The sequence below is a fragment of the Condylura cristata genome, unplaced genomic scaffold, assembly GCF_000260355.1.
Source record: "Condylura cristata isolate star-nosed mole 26May11 unplaced genomic scaffold, ConCri1.0 scaffold00033, whole genome shotgun sequence".
Classification (NCBI taxonomy): Eukaryota; Metazoa; Chordata; class Mammalia; order Eulipotyphla; family Talpidae; genus Condylura; species Condylura cristata.
In genome coordinates this window covers 15,136,954-15,164,833 of record NW_004567134.1, presented here as the reverse complement: position 1 = coordinate 15,164,833, position 27,880 = coordinate 15,136,954, and the positions used below count along the sequence as shown (strand labels likewise).

The 27,880-nt window shown below is 52.0% G+C and overlaps 2 protein-coding genes across 2 annotated transcripts in view; one reads left to right on the top strand and one right to left on the bottom strand.

Moving 5' to 3' along the window:
• The window catches only part of SYN2 (synapsin II), a gene marked incomplete at its 5' end in the record, with an annotated part of 111,755 nt that overhangs the window by 68,591 nt on the left and 15,284 nt on the right, over positions 1-27,880 (top strand). The window contains 9 exons of the mRNA XM_004692370.2: positions 923-980; positions 2,073-2,164; positions 3,556-3,712; positions 8,048-8,137; positions 18,896-18,958; positions 19,330-19,472; positions 22,305-22,379; positions 22,770-22,872; positions 24,007-24,156. Of these exons, the coding sequence (XP_004692427.2) occupies positions 923-980; positions 2,073-2,164; positions 3,556-3,712; positions 8,048-8,137; positions 18,896-18,958; positions 19,330-19,472; positions 22,305-22,379; positions 22,770-22,872; positions 24,007-24,156 (931 nt within the window). The remainder of the gene's footprint in view (positions 1-922; positions 981-2,072; positions 2,165-3,555; positions 3,713-8,047; positions 8,138-18,895; positions 18,959-19,329; positions 19,473-22,304; positions 22,380-22,769; positions 22,873-24,006; positions 24,157-27,880) is intronic.
• Positions 9,576-15,373, bottom strand: TIMP4 (TIMP metallopeptidase inhibitor 4). The gene is made up of 5 exons (XM_004692369.2): positions 15,172-15,373; positions 14,029-14,126; positions 13,556-13,670; positions 10,999-11,123; positions 9,576-10,386 (listed from the first exon to the last, which is right to left on the bottom strand). Exons 1-5 carry the CDS (start codon positions 15,308-15,310, stop codon positions 10,189-10,191), a joined length of 675 nt encoding a protein of 224 aa, XP_004692426.1. The 5' UTR covers positions 15,311-15,373; the 3' UTR covers positions 9,576-10,188.

Sequence of the window (27,880 nt, the reverse complement as noted above, 5' to 3'; positions counted from 1 at the left end):
GGCAGCCCTTCATTTTGGAGAGGGACTTTTCAGAAACCTCTGTGAAGTGTGCTAAGTTGAGGTTTCAGGTGTTGGACAGGCAGCCTTACCTAACAGGTCTGGTCTGGAAAGGGCCTTTTTACAAATGGAGAATCAGCCTACATGGTAAGAAGATCACACGAGGGTATGAGGTTAAGGGCAGAGTGGGAATAGAGAGAAGTGTCGGCATAAGGACGGAGCACTCCCTGGGGTGGGCAAGCCCTGGTGCACTGATGCAGGGTCCTCCCGGTGCCAGCAGCGGGGATGTGCGTTCTGCATGAACTCATTTTCTTGAGTTTCTTGAGGTCTCTCATTTTCTTGGCAGCTCAGAAATGCAGCCAGGTTTTTGTCCAATTGTAGTCACTTTTTCTCAGCACCTATCCCCCCCCCCACTTTCCTGGCAGAGTTAATGCTCATCCATCATCCTTTAATCCTTGTTTTGTAGGTCCTGCTTGCTTTTTAAGTTATTAATTGACCCAGATCCTTTGTGGAAGTATGGGCATGAAAAGATAAAACGATGAGAGCTTCTTTAAAAACTAAAGATCCCAAGGGTAGAAGCTAACTAGAAAAAATCAGAGTGAAAGCAGGACGGGGAAGAGAAAGGTGCTGTGGAGAAGAGTGGGGCTGGCTTTGTCCTCACAGGAGTGAACAGTGAGGACATTCCTGCTTCTATGTTTCTTTGGGACGTTGTGAAATCGCCAGACCTGTGGAGAAAGCGCTTTGGATTATTTTGTCAAGGGAGGTGGAGACCACTGACTCGGCTCTCAGTGACCTGGTAGCAGAGAGAGGATCTTGGCCCTCCTTTTGGGGTTCTGGCTGCTGTCAGCCTTTTCTTTGTGCAAGTGAATTTCTCAGTTCCAACAGTGGCACAAAACTAATTCATGTGGGTTTGTTTTTTCTTCAGGGCCAAGAGCTTCCGTGGCAAAAAAGTCCTTGGAGATTATGATATCAAAGTGGAACAGGTAATCAGCCTGAAACCCAGTTCCCTCTTGCTGGCCCAGAGAGCACCATCTAGTTCTGTGCAGTATGGTGTCCACGTCCCAGCCAGTGTGTGGACCTGAGCCTGCAGGTAGCAGCTTTCCTTGACTTCTCCCGATTCTGGTGTCTGCAGAGAGGTGAGCCACAGGGCTCCTTGGGCTCTCCCAGGCTGAGAAGAATGTCTTCCTAGGACACGGGCAACACCTCCCTGCTGTAGGTGCCAATGTGCTCCTAGGCAGGCACATCTGGCATCAGGTGTGTGTCCTCCTCAGGGCCCGAGGCTGCACTTCAGAGGAAACCTGCAGAAGAACACCATGTGGCTCTAGTGCGGCATCCTGAGAGGCCCTCTCCCCTCTTTAATTTCCCTCTGGCTTTTGCTTCCTAAGTAGAGATTAGGTCCGTCTGGGTGGCGAGGAGGCCGTCCCAGTTAGGCAGTGCGTGCGTTCTGTGTGTCACGATAGAAGCCCCACTCTGTACACCGCGTGCTGTGACTTGAGTCCTCTTCACCAGTATCGCATACAGCTCTTCAAGCAACTTGTTACTTCGGCATGGTCGACCAAATCATTCCCATTTTATAAACATTTTATAGAGGAAACTGTCCCCCTCTCCTGAGAGAGACAAGTATCTTGCTTAATGTTCTATATAGCTCCTTGGGGACAGAACGGGGAAAAAACTCAGTCATCCAAATTAGAACCAAGTGCTTTAATGTGAAGCAGGAAAAGCACGGTCTTACTCCGCTGTCAGTGCATGGCTAGTGGGATGCAGCGCTGCGCCCTGGGGCCGGGCTGGCCCTGGTCTCTGCAAGCAGTAGGCTTGCTCTGCAGCGCTTTTCTGCTTGGTCCGTGGGAATAATTACCTCTGTCCCTCCTGCCTAACAGAGTTCTGAGAATTAGGCGCGGTCAGCCTGTGACAACACAAACTACATGTTTGTTGAGGGGGATGCCACCACTGCAGTTGGGGGGTCGTGGCCAAATTGGGACTGTGGGCTTATTCCCCTACAGTCGCTTTATTTGCTTGTTTGTGGTTTAAAAAAATCTAAACATAACAATGTCTGATGCCCTGCCGTTGTTTTCCAGGCGGAATTTTCAGAGCTCAACCTGGTCGCCCACGCTGACGGGACCTACGCCGTGGATATGCAGGTGCTCCGGAACGGCACCAGGGTGGTCCGGTGAGTCCTGGGGTCACTTCGCCAGAGTCACCATCTGGCCCTCGGAAGCGGTTTTGAAGTCAAGTGTGTGGTGTGCAGAGCTCCATGGCGGGGTGCCGGGGGGAAGTGCTAGAGGAAGGCACCCTCACCCAGAGAGCCTCAGTGTCCTGCAGGTCCTGGGCCTGTGCCAGGAAAGGTCCCAAGTCTGAGCGATCACAACAGGAAACGTGCTCGTCCTGCTGGAGACTGAGGGGAGGACAGAAGAGCATTTTTGTCTGCCCAGGTGGGGGGTGGGCTCAGGGCCTTCCTGCTGCAGGTGGAGGTGGTGGCAGTGCACACAGCAGGGCACTGGAGGGGGTGGCAGAGACACAGGCCCTTCCAGTGGCAGTGTGGGAACTCAGGAGCTGACCAGTCTAGAGCTTAGTTTCAGTAACTGGGATGGAAGGCTTCAGCTTGGCCGGAGCCAGTTCACCAGCACGGGGCACAGGAGGGCAGAGCAGCGCCAGCAGACTCTGCGCTCAGTCCCTGAGTGACCCAGGAGCACTCCTTCCACAGCTGCTTTTAAGATTGATCTCTGAGCCAGGGTGGGATGTGCCTGGGCAGAGAACCAGGTAGGCCATGTTACCTGCTTTGAAACTGCTGGGCCTTGAGGGTGGAGGCCGCCACAGGATGGAGCCTTTGAGAAGGTGGGGCTTCCTGGATGCCAGGGCCAGGCATGGGGCCTGGTCCTGTGCAGCAGCTGAGGCTCCCAGCTTTGCTGGCTAGAGGTGAAACACAGGGAGCCATCCCTTGCACGGGAACATTCTGTACTCCCAGGGCTTCCTGTAGCCATTGCTCAACCTCAGTTATTCGAAAAATACACGCACCCCGCCCTCACGTCTGGTTGGGAAGGATCGCACCGGGAGGTTGGCGCCTGGGCTCCATCAGCCTGGACCCTTGCTCTTTTGGGCCCTCATGAAGCCACGGCCTGCTGTAAGCAGCTGCTTTAGGGAGTAGGGACAGGGGTCTCTGTGGCAGGGCGGTGAAGTCAGCCAGGTATACTGTCTTCATAGGCTGCTGGGCATACCAGCTGGAGCCACCGGAAGCTTCAGCTCTCACCCTCCCCGTGGGATCAGGGAAAATGCTTGTTCACTTGAGATGCAATGATCTAAAAGTGTTTGGCCTCCCTCCCATGCCACCTCCCCGGGCATTTGTACCTAGGAAAAGGCACTGCTTACCCCAGAGCAACAAGGGAATTGCAGGAACCTATTCCTTGAGTCTCCCGTGAGATGTGCCTTGTAATAATGAATCGAGGAGCTTGGGCCAGTGGTCACAGAGACCACTTCTCTACCTGGGACTTTGGAGATGGGAGACAAGAGGTCTATGACTGGAGGTACTGCCTGACGTCAGACTGGCCTCTGTGTTCTCGCCAGGTCTTTCCGGCCTGACTTTGTGCTCATCCGGCAGCATGCGTTCGGCATGGCGGAGAACGAGGACTTCCGCCACCTCATCATTGGCATGCAGTATGCTGGCCTCCCCAGCATCAACTCCCTGGAGTCCATTTACAACTTCTGCGACAAGCCCTGGGTGGTAAGTGATGGAGGTCTGTGCTCCCTGCCCCCCTAGGAAGGATGAGGGTGCTCTAGATGCTCAGGAGGTACCTCCGGCAAGCCCTGGGGTAGGGGTGGAGACTCTCAAAATACACTGTTATCACATATCCTGGCCTGGCCACCATGGCTGCAGAGCAGACTTGGGCCTCGAGGCCAAGACACACAGAAACTCTGAGGAGAAAACCTTGCAGGTCGGAAGGCTCTGCTCTTAGCCATATATGCCACAATTCAAATACTTTTTGTCACTGAGTGGCCTAACTACTGGCATCTCTTCGTGGGTGACAGACTTCTACCAGTGTCTCAGCAGTCTGCCCACAGACATGCAAGCCAGGCAGTCATCAGGGGAAGTGCCCTGGAAGTTATCGGCACTCACCCCTTCATGATGGAGGTGTGAAAATGAATGGAGAGCAGCAAATCACACCCCACACAGCATCATGCTGGCACTGAGAATCTCTACATTGGCTTCATTTAATCCTCCCAGTCACCTTACAAGAAAGATACTATTATTATCACTTTTTACAGAGAAATGAGACCCAGAAGGAGGTAAGTAACTTGCCAGAGTTACAGGGCAGATCTCTCTAGGTCACCTCTCATGTAAGTGGGGCACAACATGAGGGAGCTGGTCTGGTGCTCTCTCCCTTGGCCAGGAGCAGCCCTGACCTCCGATGCACCAGGGCATCTAGCACCCCCTAGGGTGGAGGGCACCCACTCTCTCAGTGCTGCTACTCCAAGCTGGCCCCTCGGAAGGCAGCACCTGCCCCCAATCACATCCTCTCCTTCTTGTTCAGAAATGGAACTTCAGTCATCTCTCTCTGGATGGCCCACTGTCGAGGCTCTGGGGTTGGGTGTGAAGTTCCCCCAGCCTCTCCCTAATCCGACGGCTGGAGGGGAGCTTTGTTATTGTTTTCAACCAAATGGACATATCATCTCAGGATCTTTTTTCCCTCACTTCTGAAAGGAAGGTTTTTCTGTTCTCTTGGAAACAAGGGGGATGGTACAGCATAAGGGAAAGACCAAGAGCAAGGAGTCTAGGAGCCGGGTGCTGCAGTCGCTGAGGAGGGGTGCTGAGTCCCCAACTCCCCTTCTCCAGACTTCTCCCATCTAGAATCCTAGAGGTTTGCAGAAACAGGCTGAAAATGTGGATTGGCGTGTGCTGTGAATCACAAAGCACCTACGAGGCCTCTACTAGGCTGCTTTGCAGACTCCCCCACCCCTTCTCCTCCTCCTTAGTCACAAGACCTTCCCCAGCGCTAATGTGCCCTAGTTCTCCCAGTCCATACCTTTTAGGATCTGGTCCCCTCCTGGTCACCAGGGTGAGTCTGCTAGTGGCAGCCTTTTCTGGGTGTTTCATTAATCAGCCCCCTCACTATATTTCCTATTTCTTGGTCTGCAGACTGCGGATAGCAATAGCACCTGCTTCCACATTGCCAGCCTGTTTGTTACAAAGTCCCTGAGTATTTGGGATCTCATTAAACAACTAGCCCACTGCTTAAAGTTCCAAAACTGTACCAGAGGCCAGAGAGGGGAGGGCCAGAAAGAGAGCCTGTGCCTCGGGCTTCACTGCTGCTGGGATCCAGGATCTGGGATCTGGAGAGGGTTCACACTCTCGCCCATTCAAATCCCAGCCATCGCAGCTGACGTTGCGTGAGGACAGCAGGGCTTCCTGGCCAGACACCACCAAGTTCTCCGTTCATTTTCACTAAGCATCTGCCACACCGGGGCATTTTATGTTTTGTTCTCTGCCTGTCATGGGAGTAGGCAAGTTTGGTGACTCTGTGGTCAGGGTAGCTCTGATGTGACCACTCTGGTCATGTTTTCTAAACTGTGCCAAGCAAGGCTGCTTTGGGTGTGAGGGGAGGCCTCTGCGGAGCGGGAAGACTCTGCCTGCTGCTCTGGACAGCACATCTGCTGTCTCGTTGGTCAGCCAGGCACCGTGGGACTTTGGAAACAGAAGTGGCCCAGTGAGAGTGGAATGCCAGGAAAAGCGACGCTACCTCTTGTTCTTTTATTGCTGCAAATTTGTCTGAATTTCTATCACCCTTTCTAGGTTGTTTCTTTTGTTTTTAGCCATAATTGCTAGTGTTGAACAAAAGCGTTTTATTTCCAGAAAAAAGATAACATATTAAATTCAAATGGATCTAGAAATCCCATCCTCCAAGAAGTCTTTCTGATTCACTGGATAAGTGATTATAGTAAACGTTATCTTTCTAGTCATTGCCAAATGCCAACCCCAGCTCCCAGAACCATTCTTTTGTCTATGCACAGAGGAAATAGCCCTTATTAGAGGTTACATTTGTTTATTTGGTAACCGTGTGCTTGTGACAATCTAAATTTCCAAGGAGGCAGGGGTTAGATGCCAAGCCCAGGACCTTGAGCAGACAGGGACTGTTGGAGATAGGGCGTGGGAGGATGGGCTAGGCTCCAGGGAACTCAACTAGTGCCTGGGAACTGGCTGCCATTTTCGTCTTGGCTGTCCCAGGGCCTGAGGAGTCGGCCGTGGGCCTTCCTGGCATCTGAGTGGTGTCTGTGTAACTCTCCCACCTGCTGGGAACATAGAGCCTCACATGCCTTGGTGCCACGCCAGAGCGTGGGCTGCAGCAGGACAGAGGTTGTGAAGCAGAGTTGGCATCCGCTGCCTGGAAAGCCTTGGGAGCGCAAGCAGGTATACAGAGGCAGGACAGGAGTCTGGCCAGGTGGGCAGGTGGGACTTAAATGTCAGGTCAGGGGATGAGAGAACCAGGGAATGCAGAAGAGTTGTGAGGGGTTGGTCTCAAGAATCAAGGCAAGCTGAAGAGAGCCAGCACTGCAGTAGAGACACACAGGCAGGGGAGACCTGGCACATCCCTGCCCCCAGGCTTCTGTGAGCCTCCGCCGCTGCTCTTCTCCAGCCCCATCTCCTCACCTGCAAACTGAGGTGGCCAGTCTGGGAACTCGCTAAGCATCTCTTTCAGTAATAGAATCATCAGAGCTTTAGAACCTATGAGTGACACTTCTAGTCCTGGCAGTGGCCCGGGGGATCTACAGACACCAAGTCTGTGTCACTAACAGAGTGAACCAGAAATTACAATGTTCCCCAGAATTTTAAAAAGCAAGAGCAAGATTCTCTCTTTACACCAAAGATGATGACTCACACTCTAGCCTGATAATGGAGTAAGGAGGAGGTACCACACAGGATGTTCTTTGTGGTAAAAAAGTTTGAAGAATTGATCAAATTCAATCCCTTCATCTTATATATGGTGGGCCATGGGCACAACAGGGCGTGTTATATGTTTGCAAAATGAGACCAAGAGAGGAGATACCATGGCCTGAGGAACCAATCAAGTTAGAGGGAGAAGGAGAATCCGAAGACCCCACTGTTGAGCTTTTATTAACTTCCTTCTCATGTCTTGGCTCATGTGCCAGCACCCCGATGGGGGAATAGGACTTGAAGTTTTGAAAAATGGTTCTAACTTTCCTTTCTTGACAAGTAGAAGGCAGGTTTGACCTGGCAACTGTTCTTCCAGCAGTTTCAGATACTGGTGACGTAGAGTGTGACTGAAGCCAAGTAGCACTAGAGAGAAGAGGCTGGATCACCCTGCTTCTAGCACAGGGAGGGGTGTGTATGAGTTGGACTGAGCAGTGAAGTCCTGTGTGTCTCCTGTGGGCAGATAGTAGCCTTGGTGCAGCCTGCAAGGAGGCTGTGTGAGGCAGCAGAAACAAAGGGGTCACTCAACTGTGTGACCTTGGGTGACTGACCTCTATGGACCTCCGTGTCTTTACTTACAAAATATGAGAGTGGGGTGCACTGAGCTGGTAGATATTTGCCAAAGATCTTTCATCCCCAACACCCTGATGACCTCAGAGACACCTATGGGGTAAGGCTGACTGCCTGGCTTGGGAACTTCCAAGACTTGGCCCAATCTTCCTCACTTCAACACCTAGCAATATCACTTGCAGGTATAGGTGTTTAGGGTTTAGAGACCCCCATTTCAATCCCAGTAGCTGGGTAATTTTAGGCAAGTTTCCTACCCCCTCTGGGACTAATGAAGTGAAGATAATCAAGTACCTACTTTATCAATTTGATGTAAGGGTTGAATGAAATATTTAAAATTGAGACGCTATTGTGTGAATGCAAACTTGCTCTCTCCTGCTTCCCTAGCTGAAACAAATGTTCTGAGACTAGGGATTGCACATACCTTTTGCATCCTCAGAATACTTTGTACAGGGCGCACAACAGATCAAGTAGTCAGTAACTATCTGAGTGCTCGATTGATATTTTGTCTGCCTGTTCCAGAAGCTTGCAAGATGAGCTGAAACATTTGCTTTTCCTTTGCAGTTTGCACAGCTGGTGGCCATCTACAAGACTCTGGGAGGAGAAAAGTTCCCACTCATTGAGCAGACGTACTATCCCAACCACAGAGAGATGGTAGGTGATTGAGTGTGGACTTTCAGTTTCTCACCACGAATTTCACAAAAAATGGGGCTCTGAAAACGTACCCTCAGCCCCAGATACTGTTGAAGTCAAACACTCCCTGCTTTGCAGGACCAGAGTGACTGGGTTTTAGTTGACAGCCTGTTATCCCCAAAGTGGGGACAGAAATGGAGAGCAGAGTTACCAGGCTGAGATTTTCTGGATCGAGGTTCAGAAAATCCCACGGCTTTGGGGTCTGGCCTCAGTCCTGTCACACGTCATTGCATCGTATTCCCAAGCAGGACATCTAACAGGACACCTACAAAATTTGAACGAGAGTTTTCAAGTAAGAGCCTTCTGGAAAATTGGAAGCACCGTAGGGGTGTTGTTGCTGTGATTATTCACCAAGCCTTGCATTTCCTCGGCTCCCTCAAGAGAGCAGTAAGGTCAGGATGACCCCATGCCTTCTCCGAGGTCAAGCTAGATGTCAGCAGGGGCAGAGGTGGGACGGGTGGGTGGTACAGAGGCTGCTGCTGCTGTTTTTCTTCCATAGCAACCTGGAACTCAACCCTCACAACCCACAGCCCACACCCTCTGGCCCAGGCCTATGTCGGCCTGTTGATGGTCCCACTTAACCAACCCTGGCACTCTAAGTGTTGTGTCTAGGACAGAAATCATGCTTGTGCCCCCTCCCACTCCTTTCCCCCAAAGGAATCGCCATGTACGCCATTTCTGTGAATCAGCAGCCTTCTTCTGGCATGTGGTGTGGGGCTCTGCTTGGCAGCTCAGCACATGGAGAGGATGAACAGCAGCCTTGTGCTTGCCCCCGAGAAGCTTTTAAAGGTTAAGTCTTTGTCCTTGGCAAACTCTTGAGACCGACCCTAGAGCTTCCCCCTCAGGCCAAACTGGGAAATCTTGCAGAGCCTGAGAGACCCCAACATCTGTGCTCTGAGTTCTCAGAGTCCAGGACCCAGTGGTGAGGGACTGAGCTGAAGGGTGGAGGAGCTCTCTGGGGGCTCACCACTGGCTATTCCTGTTACAGCATCTAGCAGGGCTGCCCCAGCCCTCTCCCCCCATGCCCCCCAAGAAAACTGAAGCCTGGGCAAGTTGTATTCCTCATCTACCATCCCTGTCCCCTGGGGCCCTTGTGTTCTTTCTCCTCTATCCTGAAATTTGCCCATGAAAGGGACCTCATTAGATCTCTCTGTGGTGTCTGAATCTCTCCCAAGGTAGGATTTCAACTTTATAAGGACAGACCTTTTTGGTTAAACAAACAAACAAACAAAAAACAACTCTGAAGTAGGAATGAAGATATTAGTAGCCTAGCAGAGAAGGATCTTTCTTTCTAGAAAAAATAGAAGAGAAGCCTGTGGACATCAGTTGTTAACTTGGAGAGAGAATATCTAAGTCTTGTCTAGAGAGGTGTGCTCACTGGCCCAGAGCCTCTGCTGGGAGCCCAGGGTATAGAGTGGGTGTGGGCCCAGGCAGGTCCCCACTCTGATCCTGTGCCCCACAGCGCACACCCTCCGAGAGAAAGTGAATAAGAGGATGAGCTGAGACAGGAGAGGAGGACACACTGCCTCAGTGGGTATTCTTTCCTCCCTCCCTGCCAGCCTGTTTGTGATACTGATTTGTGCTTATGATGCACCTCTGGGTGCACATGCCAGGGCCACACCCTTGCCTAGGTGCAGTTTGCCCCATACCTCCCTAGCAGGCCAGTTAAGGTAAGAGAAAACTCATTTTCGTGCGAAGAAAAAGGGATGGTTCAAGCTTTGAGAAACAAAATAAGTCAGAATCAAAACATTCAATAACAAGTACTAGCTAGACTGAAGGGTTTGGGAGGCAGGGGAGAAGGACTGAGGGCAGGTTGCAGAGCTAGGTTACCTCCCAGCACTGATCAGGGTTTGGGGGAGCATGCCCATTCTGGCCCTAGTGCTGGCAGGCCAGCCACTTTGTGCTTCCCCTGGCTGGCCCTGATGAGACTGGTGGCAGCGGCCAGAGCTCTGCAGGCTTGGAGACCTGGCTTGGCTGCAGGACTCCTGAAGGCAGGTGGTGGTCTGCCTTGACTAGGGCTGGATGAGGTCAACAAACCCCTTCCTGAAGGGCAGATGGTCCCGGTACCAGCTGCAGACGCCATCTACATGCTTCATGCAGACGTAATACTGGGCCTGGTATCCATAGAGCTTCCGTTCCAGCAGCCAGTCTGTCCACAGGCACTCGTTGGGGGCTGAGATGGTGCAGGGCACTGTGTAGCAGGTGGTGATCTGGGGTCACAGCCACACAATGTCCAGGTCAGCAGGCTGGCCGCTCCCCCCCTTTCCCACCCTTGCAGCCCAGCTCATGGGCTATGCCTGGGGAAGCTTTCCTGATCTCCAGACTCCCCTACGTTCCTGTCCCGGGTGAGGCCTCTCTGAAGCAGCTCTGAAGTCAGACATTCTGAGGTGGGTCTTACCACTGACCTTGAGCTGGCCCCTTCCCCTCCTAGGGCACTGATTTCTTCACCTTAAAATGGGAAGCTTAATTTAGTCTTTGTTACAAAGACTAAATTAGATATTTAAAATAGACATTGGCCCTGGCCATTACCGGGCTGGGCACGAAGTAGACTCTCTTTAAATGGTAGCTGTGCTGCCTTAGTCCACTTTATACCGTCTGTCTTCCCAGCCAGAATGGACACTTTGAGATCCTCGGCATCTATGGTGCAGGGACTATGGGCCATCTATCTATCCCATATAAAGCTTGACCCTGGGCAGCCCTCGCGTGTCAGACATAGTAAATGAATAAGTGCGTGAGGAAGAGAGGATTACAGAAAGGGAGAGGCAGCAGGGCTCCCAGCCCCAGCCCCAGCCCCGAAAGACGTTGAAATGGACATTTCTTACTTGGCAGCCGCAGTTCAGATGGTAGTGGTGATTCAGGCTTTCTCTCTGCAAGAAGGACAGATTCTCCCAGGGCTCAATGTAGTTGCACAGATGAATGAAGACTTTTCCATCACCAAGGATCTGACCTTTGGGGGGCATGGAGGGAAAACAGCCTCAGGAATTGGCACATGAGCCTCAGGGGCACAGGGCCTTGAGGAGCCCAGAATTTCAGCCTCTGGAGAGTGCCTTTTTGTGTGTCAGTGCTGACAGGGGTCCCACGAAGGGAACAGACAAACCTGCCTAATTTTCATAAGTTCTCATTTCATGGATTCAGAGATGATGTTTGTACAGACAGAGTTACGGCAGGAAGGCATTTTCCTTGGGCGTGGTGGAGGGAGGAGGACATGGCTTTGGAGTTGGCCTCTGGTGGAACCCCCTGCTTTTCTACCCTTTATCAGATATGTAAACCGAGAAAGCCAGGGAAATGCGTAGCTGGAAGGTGGGAGGATTAAGGCGGTTGAGAGGTTCAATGACAATATAAAGTTCCAGGCACAATTAGGGGTCCAGAGAAGATGTTTGGTTACAAATGGGCCCGTCCCCCTTCCAGTCCGCCAATCTCCCACCACGGATACCAAACCACCTTGGCAGCCTCTCTCCTTCCCCACAGGAAAATTCCCCTTCTTGGCCTGTGAACTCTTTCCTGGTTTCCAAAGACCCTTTTCAGCAGAAGGCCCTCTCCAAGCCACCCACCCCTCAACACTCAAGCCCACACTTCTCAGCCACTTACTCCCTGAGCAACTCCTGTGACCTGCTCCAGGAATACAGAAATCAGTATGCCAGGAACACTGCCCCCAGGGCTGCAAAGCTGTTAGGGCAGAGTAGGCAAACCAAGGCTTGTGTGGTGATGCACCAGGCACAGGTGAATGAAAAGAAACAGTTACTGCAGGGAAGGGGCGGGGAGGGAATGTGCCTCTGAAGAGGAGGCTGAGTTGGGCCTTCCCAAGTGGGTGGGAGTCCTCTGCCAGGCAAATGGGGGAGGGTTTCTGGGGAGAAGGCAGAGGGTTGGGTCAGTAGGACACTACCTGAGGCTGGCCTAGTGAGCTCAGGTCTGGGTCTGTCACCGATAGGTACAGGAGACCAAGCTGGAGAGCCAGGCCTCTGGTCCAGGGGCTTTCAGTGCTGGCCACTTCCAACACGAGCGCCTTCCAGCTGATGCTGATCAGCAGATTTGCCTTTGTCATTTTTCCTACCTTGGTTAGACTTGACCCTCCTCCCATCCTGGGCACTGGAGGCGCTCAGTGTGTGCTCTGCATCTGCTCTGCCTTCCGCAGCCTCCCCACTTGCTTAGCACTGGGGAGGCTCCCCAGACAATCTCCCAAGCCAAGGTCTTCTCAAGAGCTATATCTGGCCTGCTGTCCCCTAAGCACCGTGACTTGTGTTGATGTCTCCACCCAAGGCAGCAGTGAGGAGGTGGTGGTGCCACTGTTGGGTGGGTGGGCAGACAGATCCTCCCCACTGAGGCACCCTCATTGTTCACTGCCCCGTGGAAACCTTCTGTCCTGGACAACAGAGTAACTTGGTATTGTATTCAACCATAATCGCCTTCTTCTGTGGCTCTTTAACTGTCTTTCCAACCAGTTCACTGTGTGTGTGTGTGGTGGTAGGGTAGGGTACCTGCCTGGGCCCAGGTTTTTGGAGACAGAAACAGTAGCTCAAGTCTCCTGTTAGGGCCTGTGGTTTACTGTATCCCCAGAATAGAGCCAGGGGTGCAAGTGAAGCACTTAGGATCCCAATGACCAACAGTGTGGCCCCATGGACAGGGAAGACCTCACCTGTAGTGTTTGTTCAGTGCAGGCTGCTGTGCTAGAGAAGGAATGAGGGCTGCCTGGGGCCCATTTGAGAGAGTGGTCAAGGTAGGAGAGGTCTGAGAACCACAGCCAGTAGGCCTAGAATAGAGTGCAGACCTCAGGCAGTCAGGTCAGTGGCAGAGAGCAGAGGGCACAGCCCAGCCCACAGGGGGCATGCAGAGGGGCAGATTCTGACTTAAGACACCAATTAAAAATGGTCTGAAAATGGGACCAGCTAATCTGAGCTGGGAGAACCACCCCAGTCTTGAAGTAGGAAGGAACAACCAAGGTCACCATTACCAGCGCCCATTGCTTTGCAAGCCAGAGGCTGCCTGTACTTTATGCCTAAGAAAATACCACTCTTGGGCCTTCCCTGTTAAAGCACAGCCTGTTAAAGCTCAGCACTGTGAAGCTGTCCACAGCTGCTGTAGCACAAGTTCGATCCCCGGCCAGGGAGGTGACCCACACGACACAGCAGACCTCTCGTGACTCACCTGCTGCTCCCCTCAGCAGTGCACTTTGTTGATCTGCCTGTTCTGCTCCCCACTCTGTCTCTAGTGAATCCTCTCACCACCCCGACCTCTGGCCTGTACCCCAGTTCTGTATGTACAAATAAATAAATCTTTAAAAAGAAAGAAAATGCCACCCTGCTTGGCCTGCTGCCCCCGGAAGGGCCCCGGGCCCCCACCTTGGGAGAGCCTGTTAGGGCTCCTCGCCTGTCTTGAACTTACCAGTCAAGAGATACTGCTTCTGGCTGTTGACTTCCAGTTTCACACCACAGAGGGAGGAATCAGAAGGCGTGTAGACATACTGAACATCCTTGACTTTTTCAAACCCTTTAAACATCTGTAAGACATTACAAAATCTGCTGTCTGGTCAGGGAAACTTCGTACTTCTCAATCTAAAAAGTTCAACAGAAGTCTAGCTCAGGGTCTGGTGCGTACAGATGGCCCAGCTGGGTCTTTTCTTTCTTTTAAAATGCTCAGTCTGGTGTATCCCCGAGAAGGGAGGTGCCTGTGGTAGCCCCGTTCCAGGCAGCTGGACACCCCACACTGTCACTCAGTTACTGTAGGGCCCACTCCCACTCCAGCACCTGTCCCCCAGGAGCACCCCGCCAACCTGTGGGCCCCACCAGCCCCCCTCTGCCAGGACAGACCCTGCTCCTTCCGGCCCAAGGGGAAACACCCTGTCCTGCCCCATGTACCTTTATCTGTTTGATTTCATACCGGATCATTTTTTGAGTGTCAGCAGGGTCTGCACTGGCAGGAACGACCTTCTCATTGGAGATTTTGGCCCGGATCACTGCACACCAAGAGAAAAATGAGGGAGCCTTCAGCAAGCTGTGGGAGCGGCCCAGCTCTGCATGACCTGGTGCCCCGGCGAATTCTGTGGGGGAATTCTGGGTTTGGAGGTGTTGGTGGGGGAGATAGGGCCATGTTGTGAGAGTGGGATCTGGAGACACAGCTGCAGTGCCACCTGCCTCTGGTCTGGGGGGCCCTGCAGTCTCTGCTGTTTACCTGCCACCCCGAGAGCTTTCACTTTCCCAGCATCCAGAATATAGCTGGGTAGAGGGGGTAGCAGGGGAGAGGAGGGAGGAGCCCCTGGAGGGCAGGGGGTGTGCCCCAGGGCTCAAAGAGAACCACCCAGAGTGGACACGAATAAACATTTATTGAATTAATGCCCGTTCTGAGGGCGCTCATCTCCTGCCTTTTGGGCATTCATCAGAAGTTGTTTACCAAGCTCTCTCTCCCTCTGTGCGTGGCCCAGTACTGGGGACCAGCTCCTGAAAGCTGACTAGGTCAGGGTGCCCATCCTGCAGGACCCTTGCTTTAGTGGAGAACACACAGAACAGCACAGCTTAGTAGGGGCACAGAGATTAGAGACACTGTACGCTGTGGGAGCCCCTGGGGTCAGGAAGCCTGAGTGAGACTGACGGGTCAGTGGGAGTTTGCCAGAAATTGAAACTGTGGAGGAAGGGCATCCTCCTCCACAAAGGCAAGAGGTGTGTGGGGTGGGGGTGTGGGGTCATCTCAGTCGCAGGTTGGCGACAAAGGGGTACAAACCCAGCTCCGCAGCCTGACTCCCCCTCCCCCGCCCCTAGTTCCCTAGCCTCTGGGGGTGTGTGTGAAAGGTTCTTTCCTTACACATGAGCCAGGCTCTGGCTTATGAGGTTGCTATGGCGCCAGCTCTGCTGACCGGGTGCCACGACTCTGCAGCGGCTCTGCAGCTCCTGGGGCATTGGAGCTCCTCCCTCTCCCTGGACTCCAGGTCTGCAGCTCTTCCCCATACCCCTCCCACACAACTGCCCCCTGCGGTGGACCTGCTGGGGTGGGCGTTGGGGACTCACCAAGCGCTGAGTGGCAGACGTGCTGCTGGGGGTGGGCGGGAGCGCAGCTGCACGCCTCGGCAGGCCCCGGCGGCCGCAGCAGAGCCAGCAGCCGCAGCAGTAGCACCCAGCTCGGAGCGGTCCGTGGGCTCCCGGGCATGACACTGCTCAGCCCAGCCCCAATGAGCCTCTGGGGTGCTGGACTAAACAGCCCCTCCAGGGCCCCTTCAGCACGGCGAGTGCCCCTAGCCCCGAGCTTTATGAGTTAGACTTGGGGCCAATCCCTCCCCGTGGGCTCCGCCCTCCTTTGGCTGGGGCCCCGGGGCTGCAGGACGACAATCCTCCTGACCGGCAGGCACAGTAAGATGAGGAGGGAAGCCAGGAAAGGGACCCCTGCCTCCCTTTCCCTGTTGAGCAATTAGACCTGGAAGTAGAGGGAAGGCACCGGGAGAGTTTACGGTGTCAGGGCAGAGGGACAGAAAGTGCAACAAAGGCACAAGGCCGAGGACGAGGGGCCCTGAATCAGACAGAAGGAACAAGAGCGAGGAGAGGCACACACAGAAAGAGCGAGACAGGCGAGTCAGAGAGAGGCAGACGGAATTACAACAGGCAAAAGAGACAGTGACAGAGAAGGACGGACCCCTTGCTGAGCCGCACACTGGGAATGAGACAAGCTACTCAGGGCTTCTTTCAGCTGCAGGAAGTGTTTTCAATGCCCTATTTATGAGGCTCCAAAGCAACAGCAAACAGTAGTGGAACAGGATAGAGAAAGTTGGGGTGTGTGTGTGTCTTGGCTCAGTTTGGCTGGGGGGTGGGGAGGGATGTCTGAGAAAGCAGCCAGTGCTTTAGAAACGCTTTCCCATACCCAGGGCCCGGCCTGCAGATGGCGAGGACAGTGCTGCTGGGGCTTACTGCACTGGACATCACCTCTCTGCCTGCCTCACCTTCAGCCACAGTGAGGCCTGGATCCTGCTACTCTGTTCACTGAGAAGTTATGTCTTGCTATATATGGCGAGGCAGCATAGAGAACAGAGCAGGCATTTAGTGCAGCTGCAAGCAGAGCCTTGTCCGCTCTGACCAAGCATGGGCTCGCCGGCCCCAGCTAGAAAGGGACTGTGGGAGTGTCCACACCAGGTGGAGGCTGGGCTCTGGTGCCAGCCTGGTAGCTCTGAGCTTTTGCCTCTCTGGGCCTCACTTTCTTCTCCATAAAGTGGAATTGAATTACAGGACTTCCAAGCTTGAGTTCTTGGCCCCAGGCTCAACTAGCCTCTGCCAGAAAGCCAGAAATTCACAGGTCAAACACTCCCTTGTATCTGGTTGTGCTTCAGTTCCATGGGGGCTTTTCATGAGAGTCAACATTATTTCCTTCCAAAGCATCCTTTCGTATTGGTGTGCTCGTGATGTTTGAAAAGACAGAAATGGGAAATGCTGAGCCAGCCTGGGTGGGATGCGATTTGCCATCCAGGCTGGCTCACCACCGCCCAGAATCACCAGAACCACCAGCATTGGCGTTGGGGGAGGGCTCTTCATTTGACAGCTGCGCTGAGCAGCCAGGTGGAGGTGCGTGGAGGAGCCCACCGGAAAGCCCATCCTGACGCTAGTCAGCGCTCCTTCCCTCCATCCAGGGTTTCTAAAGCATCGTTTTGAAAGTCCTGCCTCGGAGGGCAGTTCTTTGAAGTTTTGTGGCTCTTCTGCTAAAATATGGCTACCTCGAGGTAGAGTTCAGTCTCTTCAGGATCTGCTGTGAGTGATGAATACTGAGTTTTTATATTTGCGCTCACCAAACACCCACGCTGCACAGAAACAGGCCTTGGCATACTAAACTGTTTGGTGTGAATTTGGGGTGTTGGTGAGAAATGAAAGAATGAAAGAGGGAGAAAAAAGCAAGGTTCAGAACAAGAAAAACTGGGCTTTGCATGGGGAGGGAAATGACAAAGAGGGACATGAGGAAAGGGACATTCAGATTCCAAAGTTGTATTTATTAAAATTCAAATTGTCTGGGTTTACATGCAGTATCACCCACCCACCCAAAGGTGTGTGTGTTCTCTGGCTGAGGCCAGGTCTGCTCGGGGTTTGCCCCACGCAGAGTTGAAGCAGTGACTTAAAGCACCAAGGGGAGGGGCGGAGGGGAAGGGCAGGGTTGCTCGTCTCTGCCGCTGCTGCTGAGGGGTAGTGGTCTTGGGCTCCTCACCATGACCTCGGTTGTTTTAAGTTTCTAAGTCAGGTAGCTTGGACGAGTTCTTTTAATTAATTAACTACTATTATTATTTACATTTTAAAAGGACAGTTTTATTAAGCAAAGGAGAAAGAAAAAAGAGGCACCTGCATAGCCACAGGTGGGCAGGAACTCTCTGCTGTTTTGCAAAGAGGGAGGGTTTGCCAGTAGAAACGCTTACACAGTTACAGGTGGGCTGGGGCCCTGCCCTTAAAAAAAAAAAATCAGAGTCAACGACTGTTTCAGCATTTACTGAGTTAAATGTTTGCAGCCACACTGCTACTGTATTCAAGCCTGTGCAGTCAACCACAGAGTGTGGACAGGGGTCGGTCACCTTGACTTCCTGTCCAAATCCTCAGTGTAAACCCAGTAGAGTAGGAAGCCCTGGGGAGAGGACAAGCTGCCAGCACCCCCACCCCCATTCTCCTAGCCAAGGAAGCCCCTCCCTGCGGAGCTAGACCCGAGGAAGATAGAGGAGGTGGGCAAAGGTGCGTCCTTTTGATAAATTCTTTGAAAAAAAATTAAGCTTTTTTATCTTAATTTTTTAAAAAAGATTTATTTATTTATACATATAGAACTGAGGTACAGGCCAGTGATGCAGGGGGTGAGAGGATTCACCAGAGACAGAGTGGGGAGCAGAACACGCAGATTGAAATACACTGCTGAGGGGAGCAGTGGACAGGTCAGGAGGGGTCTGGCACGCCATGTGAGTCACTCCCTGGCAGGGGATGGAATTTATACTGCTGTGGCTACCACAGCTTCGTAGCACTGTGCTTTCACCGGTTGCCTTTGATAAATTCCTATGCATAGGTCTCAGTTCATTCTGGAAGGGAGCAGGAACCACAGAAAGTCCCTTGGCGTCCCCAGCTGCTATGCACAGGTTTCTTTGGGTCCCTATATAAATGTATAAGACTTAAATGACAGACACAAGCCATAGGGCTGCCTGATTGATGACTCAGTGTACACTAGGAATCCTGGGGTCTGTTGAAACAGGGAACTGGGGGCCATTACATGTGCTGTTCTGAGGCTGGGGCCCATCTTCTGATCTGGTACTTGTTTGGGGACTAGGGGGTTAAACCCCCAACTCCAACATCTCCCTCCTGGGGGCTTTTTTTCCTTGCAACTCTATATGATCTGGGCGTTCTATAGAATGTTATTAACCTAAGACCACTTGTTACAGACACTAAGAAACTTCTCCACATAAGGGAGACCCAGGACCAGCTGCTGATTCACAGGGGTGCAGCACAGCTCGGCAGGTCCATTGTCAGTTTGTGCCCAGAGCTCTGCCTGGCTCTGACGCATGGTGCAAGTTGAGCTGAGCATAGCCGCTCATGGGATCAATTGCTCAAGAGGCCCCTTGGTGGCGAGATCCTGCTCTTGTCACTGTGGTTCCCTCTCTGGACAAAATGAGGGAGCCAGTCCGCCATCACACACCTTGTGTCCTGCCAAGGGTGTTCCCAAGGAAAATATTTGTAGGATTACAGAGAAACAGGCGGTCTGACCAATTCATGCCTTTCCCTCTGCTTTCAGCTAACACTGCCCACATTCCCGGTGGTGGTGAAGATTGGCCACGCTCACTCTGGCATGGGCAAGGTAGGATCCGGACCTGCACTGCTTGGCGGTTAAGGCCAAGATGACCCTTTGCAGAGAGCCTGGTCATGGACTGCTCTTCTGCCTCTGTAACTTATGGTTCTTTCCCAGGAGACGCTGACTTGGCCTCTGTGAAGCCACAAATATTCCCTAGACAGACCTCTTTCAACACGCAGAGGGCAGGCCGCCTTAAGCCCTTTGTGGTGGGTGGCCCCATAGTCTTGGGGTGCAGGAAGGAAGGGGCTTCCTGGGGAGAGGGCATCCAGGCTGCATCTGGCGAGGAAGCATTCTGCTGGGTTGGGAGACTCTGGCCTTTCATGACCCTCAGCGTGTGTGTACCCCCTTTTCTCCTTCTATACCCCCTCCAACACCAGGTCAAGGTAGAAAACCACTATGACTTCCAGGACATCGCTAGTGTGGTGGCCCTCACCCAGACCTATGCCACCGCGGAGCCTTTCATTGACGCCAAGTACGACATCCGGGTCCAGAAGATAGGCAACAACTACAAGGCTTACATGTGAGTGGCTCATCCTTGTCTGCAGCCCGCGCAGAGGCTGAGCCTCCTGGGGTGCTGGCGTGCCCTGGCAGCCCAGTCTCCAATAGGGCATGAACCCTGGTGGTTCCAAGACAAGACTCTCCACCTCGGGGTGCCCATTTGCTAGAGTGGAAAGTGAAAGATTTTCTCCCTTAGCATTTGGAAAAAGAAATGATTTCAAGACTACCCCACACAAGAATGCAAATGACTTCACTAATTGCCCCTTTCTTTTTCTCAAATGTAAGTTGGTTTGTTCTTTATAAAGAGTTATCTGCGTGAATTTGGTTTCTGCCACTCAGGACTTGAGCAGATTCCGAGGCTGAGCAGCCTACCATCTGTTTCCACTTTTCTTCTCTCGCCCGTTCTAGTGTCATGCTGCCCACTCTTGGAGCTGGGAACCTCTCCCTTGTACACCTCCTCTCCACTTTAGCTCCCTTCACACACTGTGCTGTTTCCTCCACCTCTGGATGCTGAGTGCTCTGGCAGGAATGGCCAAACCATGCTGTGCAGCAGGGGCACACAGCAGACCCTGCTAAACATTCAGGATGGGGTGTCGGGAACTAGGCGTGGGGTGTTCGCAACTTTATCGGCTAGATTCCTACTTTTAAAGCCAGCAGCTTTTCTTTAATGTCTTTCTACTTCAGAAAAGCGTGTAGAGCTGTTCTAAAGTTACGCACAAAGAGAGACACAGGGTCACATAAAAAGACATGTTCATTAGGAACCCCGGCTACAAGCAGCTGGAAAGTCTGTGTTGATGGGACTCAGGAGAGCACATCTGTTGTCTTCCAGCAGTGAATCCCCTAAAGCAACACAAAACAAAACATGTGTGATAGTAAGCAAGTGTCTTGATCCTGGAAAGGAGACACCACATTATTAAGGGTTAGCAATTCCAAGAGCAATTTAATTGAGCATAAGGAAAGCCTGGCAGCCCTATCTGTAGGGCTCCATCAGTTATTTGGGGAAAGGTTAGGTGTCTTAGCTCCTCTTCCCCAAATTTTTCCCCATGCTCCTGGAAGAGCAGTTTACTTGAAGCAGCCAAGACAAGGGTTGAGATTCCTCCCTTCCCCTAGCTCTTACCCAGAGACCCAGTTGGCCATGTTTGGTGGAAAGAAGGTTCTCTTCTCGTTCACTATCAGTGACAATAATGTGGGTCCTCTGCAGAGGTCAGATGCCTGCAAGGCCCTGGAACTATCACTGAGTGACCTGTGATGTCCCTGGGCCCACACACCCCAGGTAGCCTGTGTGGACTGTGCCCTGCCTCTGCTGTTAGAGGGAGGTAAGAAGTGCAGTCTCAGGGAACACGATAAACTTTGAAGTGCTGATGAAAGGAGCCGTATCAATACTCGCCCAGTTTCTGAGGCCCTGTTCTGCCCTGGCTCTGTGCCGGGCAGGTGGGTGTGAGTGATTTTCTACCCTGGCCCTTGAGGGGCAGGTTGTAAACCACCTGGGGACACACCTGTAAACCACCTACCTTAGGAAGAGAGTGCTATTTCTGTTATGACCCATCTTTGTGTTTCTACTCAGATTTTGCAAGGACTCTGTTTTGTAACTCTGTAGTACTGTGTGCGGGAATGCTCTCACACTGCTGAGTCCTGGGTTTTTATATTTACAGCCACTTGACCTTTCCGGGTCTTTATCTCTTTTCTGGAAAGCAGGAGCAAGAAGCCCAGCCTACTTACTACAGGGGGTTGGAAATGAGGCTCAGGGGAGGGGCATGGGGTGAGGGAGGAGCTTGGAAAGCCTGTCATTTCCACATCGACCACTCACGGGTTACCTTGGGGCTGGCAGCTAACCCTATATGTGGCATTCCAGTGCTCAAGTCAGATCCCTGGGGACCATTCTTCTGGGGACCAATGGGTGGAGGCCAGCACCTTGGCTGGTGTGTGGTAAGGCCAACAGATGATGGGCTCAGGGTGTGGGCTGGGCTTTCCTATCCCCTGGGTCCCTTCCTCTTGACTGGGTCTGAGGGAGGGCTAATCATTAGAAAAGAATGTTTTTGGTGCTTTTTACAGGTACTTAAGCCTGTATCAGTCAGTCAGTCAGTCCTCATGATGGCCCAGAGCCCTGTGTTGATAGCAGTAAGATTCAGATTGGTAAGGCAATTCGCTAAGGTCACCACTGGTCAGTCCAGGGCAAATCCAGAAGCAGAAACCAGGTTGTCGTTCTCCTCCTCAGTCTGAAATGAGTTGACTCCAGCACATGCCCCAGGGTGTAAGGTGTGGGGGCGCAGCAGAGAAGTAGTGACTTGATTCCAGCGACTCCATTGATGGGCACGGCAACTGAAGCCTGAACAGGGTGACTGACTTGTGCAGTGTCACCTTGCTGAGACTGTTGGTCCTCGGAAGGTTAGATGGATGAGAAAGTAAGCGAGGGAGGACCCTTGAGAGAGATACACAGGAACCCGAAGGACCCCCACGGTCTACTTTGTATGTACCAGGCAGCCCAGTCACTGGTAAGCTGCTGGGAACACCAGGGATGTGCAGACTTGTAGAGAGAGGCTTATCTCAAAGTGAAGTAAAAGGCAAGTGTAAGGTGGTGAATTTTAGCAAGGTCCCACTGGGGTTCTATGGAAAGCAAGTGTTCAGCTGGCTGAAAAGATGAGGGGGTGCTCCAGGGAGTGGGAGCTGGAGCCCTGCTGGAAGGGGAGGGCACACCAGGTGGGCGGGTGGCAGAGGTGCCCAGACGATAGCCTCGGGCTATAGTGTGGGCTCTGTGTGGGAGAAAAGCAGCAGTAATCTAATTTTCTGGAAAGTTTCTTGCCCCCGGTTGCTGGTGTTGCTTACTGCCTGTCGTCCCCGGCGGGGCGTGTTGCAGGAGGACCTCCATCTCAGGGAACTGGAAGACGAACACTGGCTCGGCCATGCTTGAGCAGATCGCCATGTCAGACCGGTAAGAGGGAGGGGGCGTCCCCAGCGTGGTGAGAGGGAAGCTCCTGGATGAGGAGCGCTAAATCGGGGGCCTGAGGATAGGTGCCCGCAGATGGGACATCTAGAGCACAGAGGCCCAAGTAGCCAATTAACAGTATCCACAGTGCCAAAGTGTGGCCACAAAGACTGGACATACGTTGGCAGCACCGGGAAAGGAGTAGTTGGTATGGCTGGAAAAGCCAGGGAAGGCCACTGTGAGGAGTTGGAGCCCACTTTTGTCTGGGCAGGCTGGACAGGGGCCTGTGAGCACTAAAGAGCAGTGCATTGGGTGGGGTGGGTGAGAGCTGGCGGCTGCCAGCAGGCTAAATGGGAGCTGATGCCTCCACCTCAGGATACCTACTGTTCCCTCCAGGTACAAGCTGTGGGTAGACACCTGCTCAGAGATGTTCGGTGGCCTAGACATCTGTGCTGTCAAAGCTGTGCATGGCAAAGATGGGAAAGACTACATTTTTGAGGTAAGTCTGGTTTAAGGAGTCTCCTGGAAGAGACCACCCCCGAGACAGAAGCAGGCTCTTGGCTGAGAAGTCCGTGGGCAGCCTAAGCTGCATTTCGGTTAGAGTCTCCTGGGCCACACAGCGCAGATCATTGAGTCCACAGGCAGCTGACCCGCCTGGGGCAGAGCTCTGTGTTCCTGGGGTCCTAGCTGAATGCAGCTGCCATGATCTCACCGTTCTCATTCTCAATAGCTGATCTTGGGAATCATTGCGACCAGTCTGCTTATTTTACAGGTGAGGAGAATGACACCTGAAGCATGTGCCCAGGGCACAGAGTGAATCGGGTCTCATCCTGGGCTAGAACTCGGGTCTCCCAAAGCAGGAGACTTGTCCTGGTGTCTCTCTGAGCCCAGAGACACTTTACTGGGTCTGGCTGTGTTTTGGCCTATGCCAAAGCAAGGGCCACTGCACTACAAGTCTTTCCTACACATTGCTGTCTGGCTTTCCTGGGAGGGAGAAGGCGCCTTATGGGAGCTGGTGGAATTTGCAGAGGCTTGGTGTCTGCAAGGTGGGCTTCCAAATCGCCTCCATGGCCCATTTGGTGTGGAACATTCTGGATGGCCATACTCCTCTCTGGGTGGATGTGTGTGTGTGTGTGTGTGGTGGGGGGCGGCTCAGTGTTCTCATCCAGAAATGAGAGCTTTCAGCTAAGTAACCTGTGGTCCCGAGAGAGCAGACACTTAAGGCAGAAAAACAGTGATCTGGACCTTAAAGAATCAGGATCAGAGAGATGGGAAGGGAAGACCTCCCAGGTCACAAGCAGAGGCAGGGGCAGAGTGTTTGGAGGTGGAGATTGCAAGAGTGAAAGCTGAGCTAACCTCCTGCCTCTGTTGGAGAGTTAAAGGAATAATGGTCATGTGTTCCTGCTCCCCTACGTGCAAGCCTCTGAGCCTGGGTCTGTGCCCTCTTCTTGCTCTCCATTGTCCCTGCTACTTTCAGGCTTCCATCTTTCAGCCCCATTGAGCACTGATCTGGGGGGTGGGCAAAGGTCTGCGTGAGTTGCTGAAGACCAGATTTCCAGCTTCATTGCCTCCCTGTCTCCACTGGGACTTAGCACTTCCAAACCCTTTCCTAACCCGGCCACATCTCCCACAGGTCATGGACTGCAGTATGCCACTGATTGGGGAACACCAGGTGGAAGACAGACAACTCATCACCGAACTAGTTGTCAGCAAGATGAACCAGCTGCTGTCCAGGACACCTGTCCTGTCTCCTCAGAGACCCTTAACCACCCAGCAGCCACAGGTAAGCAGATGGGAAGAGACTGGATGGCAGTGGCTCTAGCACAGAGCAGAGGCCCAATACACAGAGGCTGGATGGGACCTAAGGGCCGTCTCTCCCCCCATCCAACCCTGTTTCCTTCCTTCCCAAGTGCTGATTATCTTCCACCATCAGGGCCTCTCCTGAGCCTCCTACCTTATTAGCTATAGAGCTGTCCACAAATCGAGTCCTGAATCTTTACCCTCTGAACTTGAAGTCTCCAGGAAAACCGAGCCTCTCAGCTTCCTGGGGCTCAAGAGTCTCCTACTTTCCAGCTGTGAGAGGTTGTTAAGGAAAGGCTAGGGCATATCTCACGCTGTCACTGTCGGTGACAGGCCCACCTCATTTGTAGAGAAAGCAGGTGTGTCTGAGAATTCTGCTGTCTGGAGAGAATGATGAGCTGAAACGCAAAGTAGAAGTTTGCCTTTCTGAGGGAGAGGAGCTGCTTTATTCAGTAGACTCCTGATTGGGCAGCTCCCAGTGACAGTGTCCCAGCAGTGGCTCAATGGGGGCCTATAGTGAGGTTTTGTGCCAGGCAGGCTCTGTGGCCCTAGGAGGGGCCAGAAAAAGGGAGGTGAGCCTGAGGTGCCCAAGCCAGTTACCTCATTTTTCAAAAAACAAACCCAAACTTTTGTGTAATGAAGGGGACATACCTGGGACAGTGAGCCAGAGGGAGAGCCTAGCCGGACTCTCCTAAACAGTGGTGTAACTTTGAGGTGAAGTTGCTACCCTTTCTGAGGCTCAAGTTGTATCACTCGCATGTGATGATTCTCCCAGATGTCTTTTTTCTTTTAAATTTTGCTTCACGCTGATAGACTAGAATAGCTATTCAGAGTGTGGGCTTTGAATCCTGGGCCTCTATTTGCCAGCTGCATGACTTTGGACAAGGTCCTCACAAGTGACTCAGGAGATATAACATCTACATCTATATGGGAGTCAGAAAGAGTGAAGAACCTCAAATGTGGCATTGCACAGAATAAGCACCCGTAAAGGTTATCTGTTGTGCTGATTAGGTAAGCAGCCTCTGGCTTGGCCTTTGGGATCATCATTCCCTTTGCCAGAGGTTGGTGCCACCCTGTGTTATAATGTAACCAGAAGCCACATAATGGGCTCTAAAGGAATAAAAAGAATAAGGAGAAGAAGAAAGGGCCAGGGGCAGGGGAGTGGGGAGGGAGGGAAAGAAATGACAAGCAATCTGGGTTCACCCCTCATTTATTTTCTTGTCATTGGACTCTCATGGAATCATTGCACAGTAGCAGAGTTGATAAGCATTATAATAATGGACCCAAAGGAAGAGCTACATTTCAGTCAGTATTTCATATTCTGCTTAAGACACCCAGAAACATAATGTATAAGAAATACAGCTAGGCCCTCCTTGGTGGCACAGCGGGTTAAATCACAGCACAGAAGCTTAAGCCATGTCCGCATGAGTTCGATCCCCGCCTGCCCCGGAGGAGATCCACATGGCGTGGCAGACCTCTCCTGACCAGCCCGCTGCTCCCCTCAGCAATGTACTTCGTAGATCTGCCTGTTCTGTACCCCACTCTGTCTCTGGTGAATCCTCTTACCCTCCACATCTCTGGCCTGTACCCCAGTTCTGTACGAATAAATAAATAAATCTTAAAAAAAAAAAAGAAATACAGCTATAGAAAATGACCTAACTAAAGTAGCAGGGCTGTAAGTCCCCTCGCTGTGTCTCGGTTTTGCCACTAGTAAGTGGGATGACAGCTGATTACCTTTTGAGCTCTAAGACAAGTTTTGAGACAAACATATCCATCGTCATGATGCTGCTGGCTGCAGGGAGCTTCTGGATCAGCAGGGCCAGCCTGGCTCTTGTATCCAACTTAGGAGTACCCCCGCGGGTGGGATTGTGAAGCCAGCACTCGAGACTGGCCAACTTCAAGAATCTGTGCCTCTACCCAGGTGTGTTGATGACTAGAGAAATTTGGGAGGGTAATTAGGAGAATGAACTTAATTTCTTATTGGAGATAACAGGCCCATTATTTAAATACTATACTAGCCTTAAGGCAATAAAGAAAATTTTCATGGTTAAAAAAAAAAATATCAGGTCTGTGGTTAGTTTATGATTTGGCTCTGATAGAGTGAAGATATTTGGCCTAGATTTGCCTGTTAGCCCACACTGTCTCTCTCAGCCATGGGAATGGAGATGATCCCTCATACTGACTCTCCCCATACCTATTCTAGGGGCTGAGTGCCAATTCAGCCCCTTAGGACTTTTTTTTTTAAAGCTATTTTTTAAAAAAAATTATTTATTTGTGCATACAGAACTGGGATACAGGCCAGAGGCTCAGAGGCGGTGAGAGGCTTCACCATAGACAGAGCGGGGAGTAGAACAGACAGATCTAGGAAGTCCACTGCTGAGGGGAGCAGCGGGCGGGTCAGGAGAGGTCTGCCACGCCATGTGGTCACCTCCGGGGCAGGCGGGGATTGAACTCATGCGGAAGTGGCTTTAGCTTCTTAGTGCTGCGCTTTAACCCGCTGCGCCACCAGGGAGGGCCCCTTACAACTTTTAACCCTGAGAAAAACAGAAATATAGAGAAAATTGGGCAGCTGCTTGGAGCATTCATGACAGAGAAGAGCCTGCCGTACCCCAACAAGATCAACAAAACTGGGCTGCTCTGGGTCCCCTAAGGGTTCCTGAAGTCCTCTCATAGATGTGTGTGGCACTGCTGTGGCCCCCCACAGGGAGGCTGAACTAGCACGAAGGCTCTGCTGAGTCAGGAGACCTGAGGTCACCTGGTCCCTGTCACTGACTACTTGCCAGGTGACCTGGTCATTCCCACTTTGTGTCTTGGCACCTTCACGTGTAAAATGAAGGATTCAACCAAAGCAAAAGAAGTTGCTAACATCTCTCCTAAGCAATACAATTCAGATCATAATAAAATGATATATGAAGCATAAAAGTTTAGTAAAAGAGCATTCACGAAATAACATTCTCCACCCTATAGAAAGCATTATCTTACTCTGTAAACATTACAACTTAAATCTTTGAAGAGGTATCTGTCAGTTAAGACAGGAAACTTAGTAAGGAATGAGTTTTCCCAAGTAGAGGGTTTCCTGTAAAAGGCATCCAAAATGTAACACTGCAAAACAGAACTCATTCCCCCTCCCACCTGCTCCTCTTCCCAGTTTCCCCGGGGCACTTGTAGGAGAGTGGAGCATAAGGGTGATGAGTAGCTCAGCTCCTGCTCACAGTGCCCCCATCATGCGGAGGAGCCTTTGTATCTGCCGGGCTTTCTCTCTGAAACGCTGTCCCCTTCTGTTTGTATGGCTGACTCCTTCACGACGATGAGGCTGATTTTTCCTCTGTCATCCAGTGCTAAGTCACCACCGAGCTATCGGCTACCCTTTAATTTTCTGCATAGCATTTGTTATCTGCAAAGATTGTTCTCATCACTTTCTTTTTCTCTTAAACTACAGCGTAAGCTTCTCAAGAGTAGGGACTGTCACTGTTGTATCTCTAGGGCATTGCAGAGTACCTGGCACTCAGCTATGGATCACATCGTGAGCACACAAGGCTGGAAGTGGTCTTCCCTGGCACATCCAGTCATTCACAGAAAAGTCAAACATAATAACACAACTAAGTCAGCCTGCTTTGTATCCTCACCATGTGATGAGTCATATGCAAATGACAGGGATAAAATGCTCCCATCCAGGCAGGCCACGCCTATCCTTCACTGTGTGATGC

Bases quoted from the DNA above. Each gene is read 5' to 3' on its own strand.
- TIMP4 (XM_004692369.2), bottom strand. From the start codon at position 15,310: ATGCCCGGGAGCCCACGGACCGCTCCGAGCTGGGTGCTACTGCTGCGG. The intron at 13,671-14,028 runs GTACATGGGGCA...AATGTCTTACAG, and splicing joins ATGAAATCAAACAGATAAAG to ATGTTTAAAGGGTTTGAAAA. The intron at 10,387-10,998 runs GTAAGAAATGTC...CTGTGACCCCAG, and splicing joins ATCTGAACTGCGGCTGCCAA to ATCACCACCTGCTACACAGT.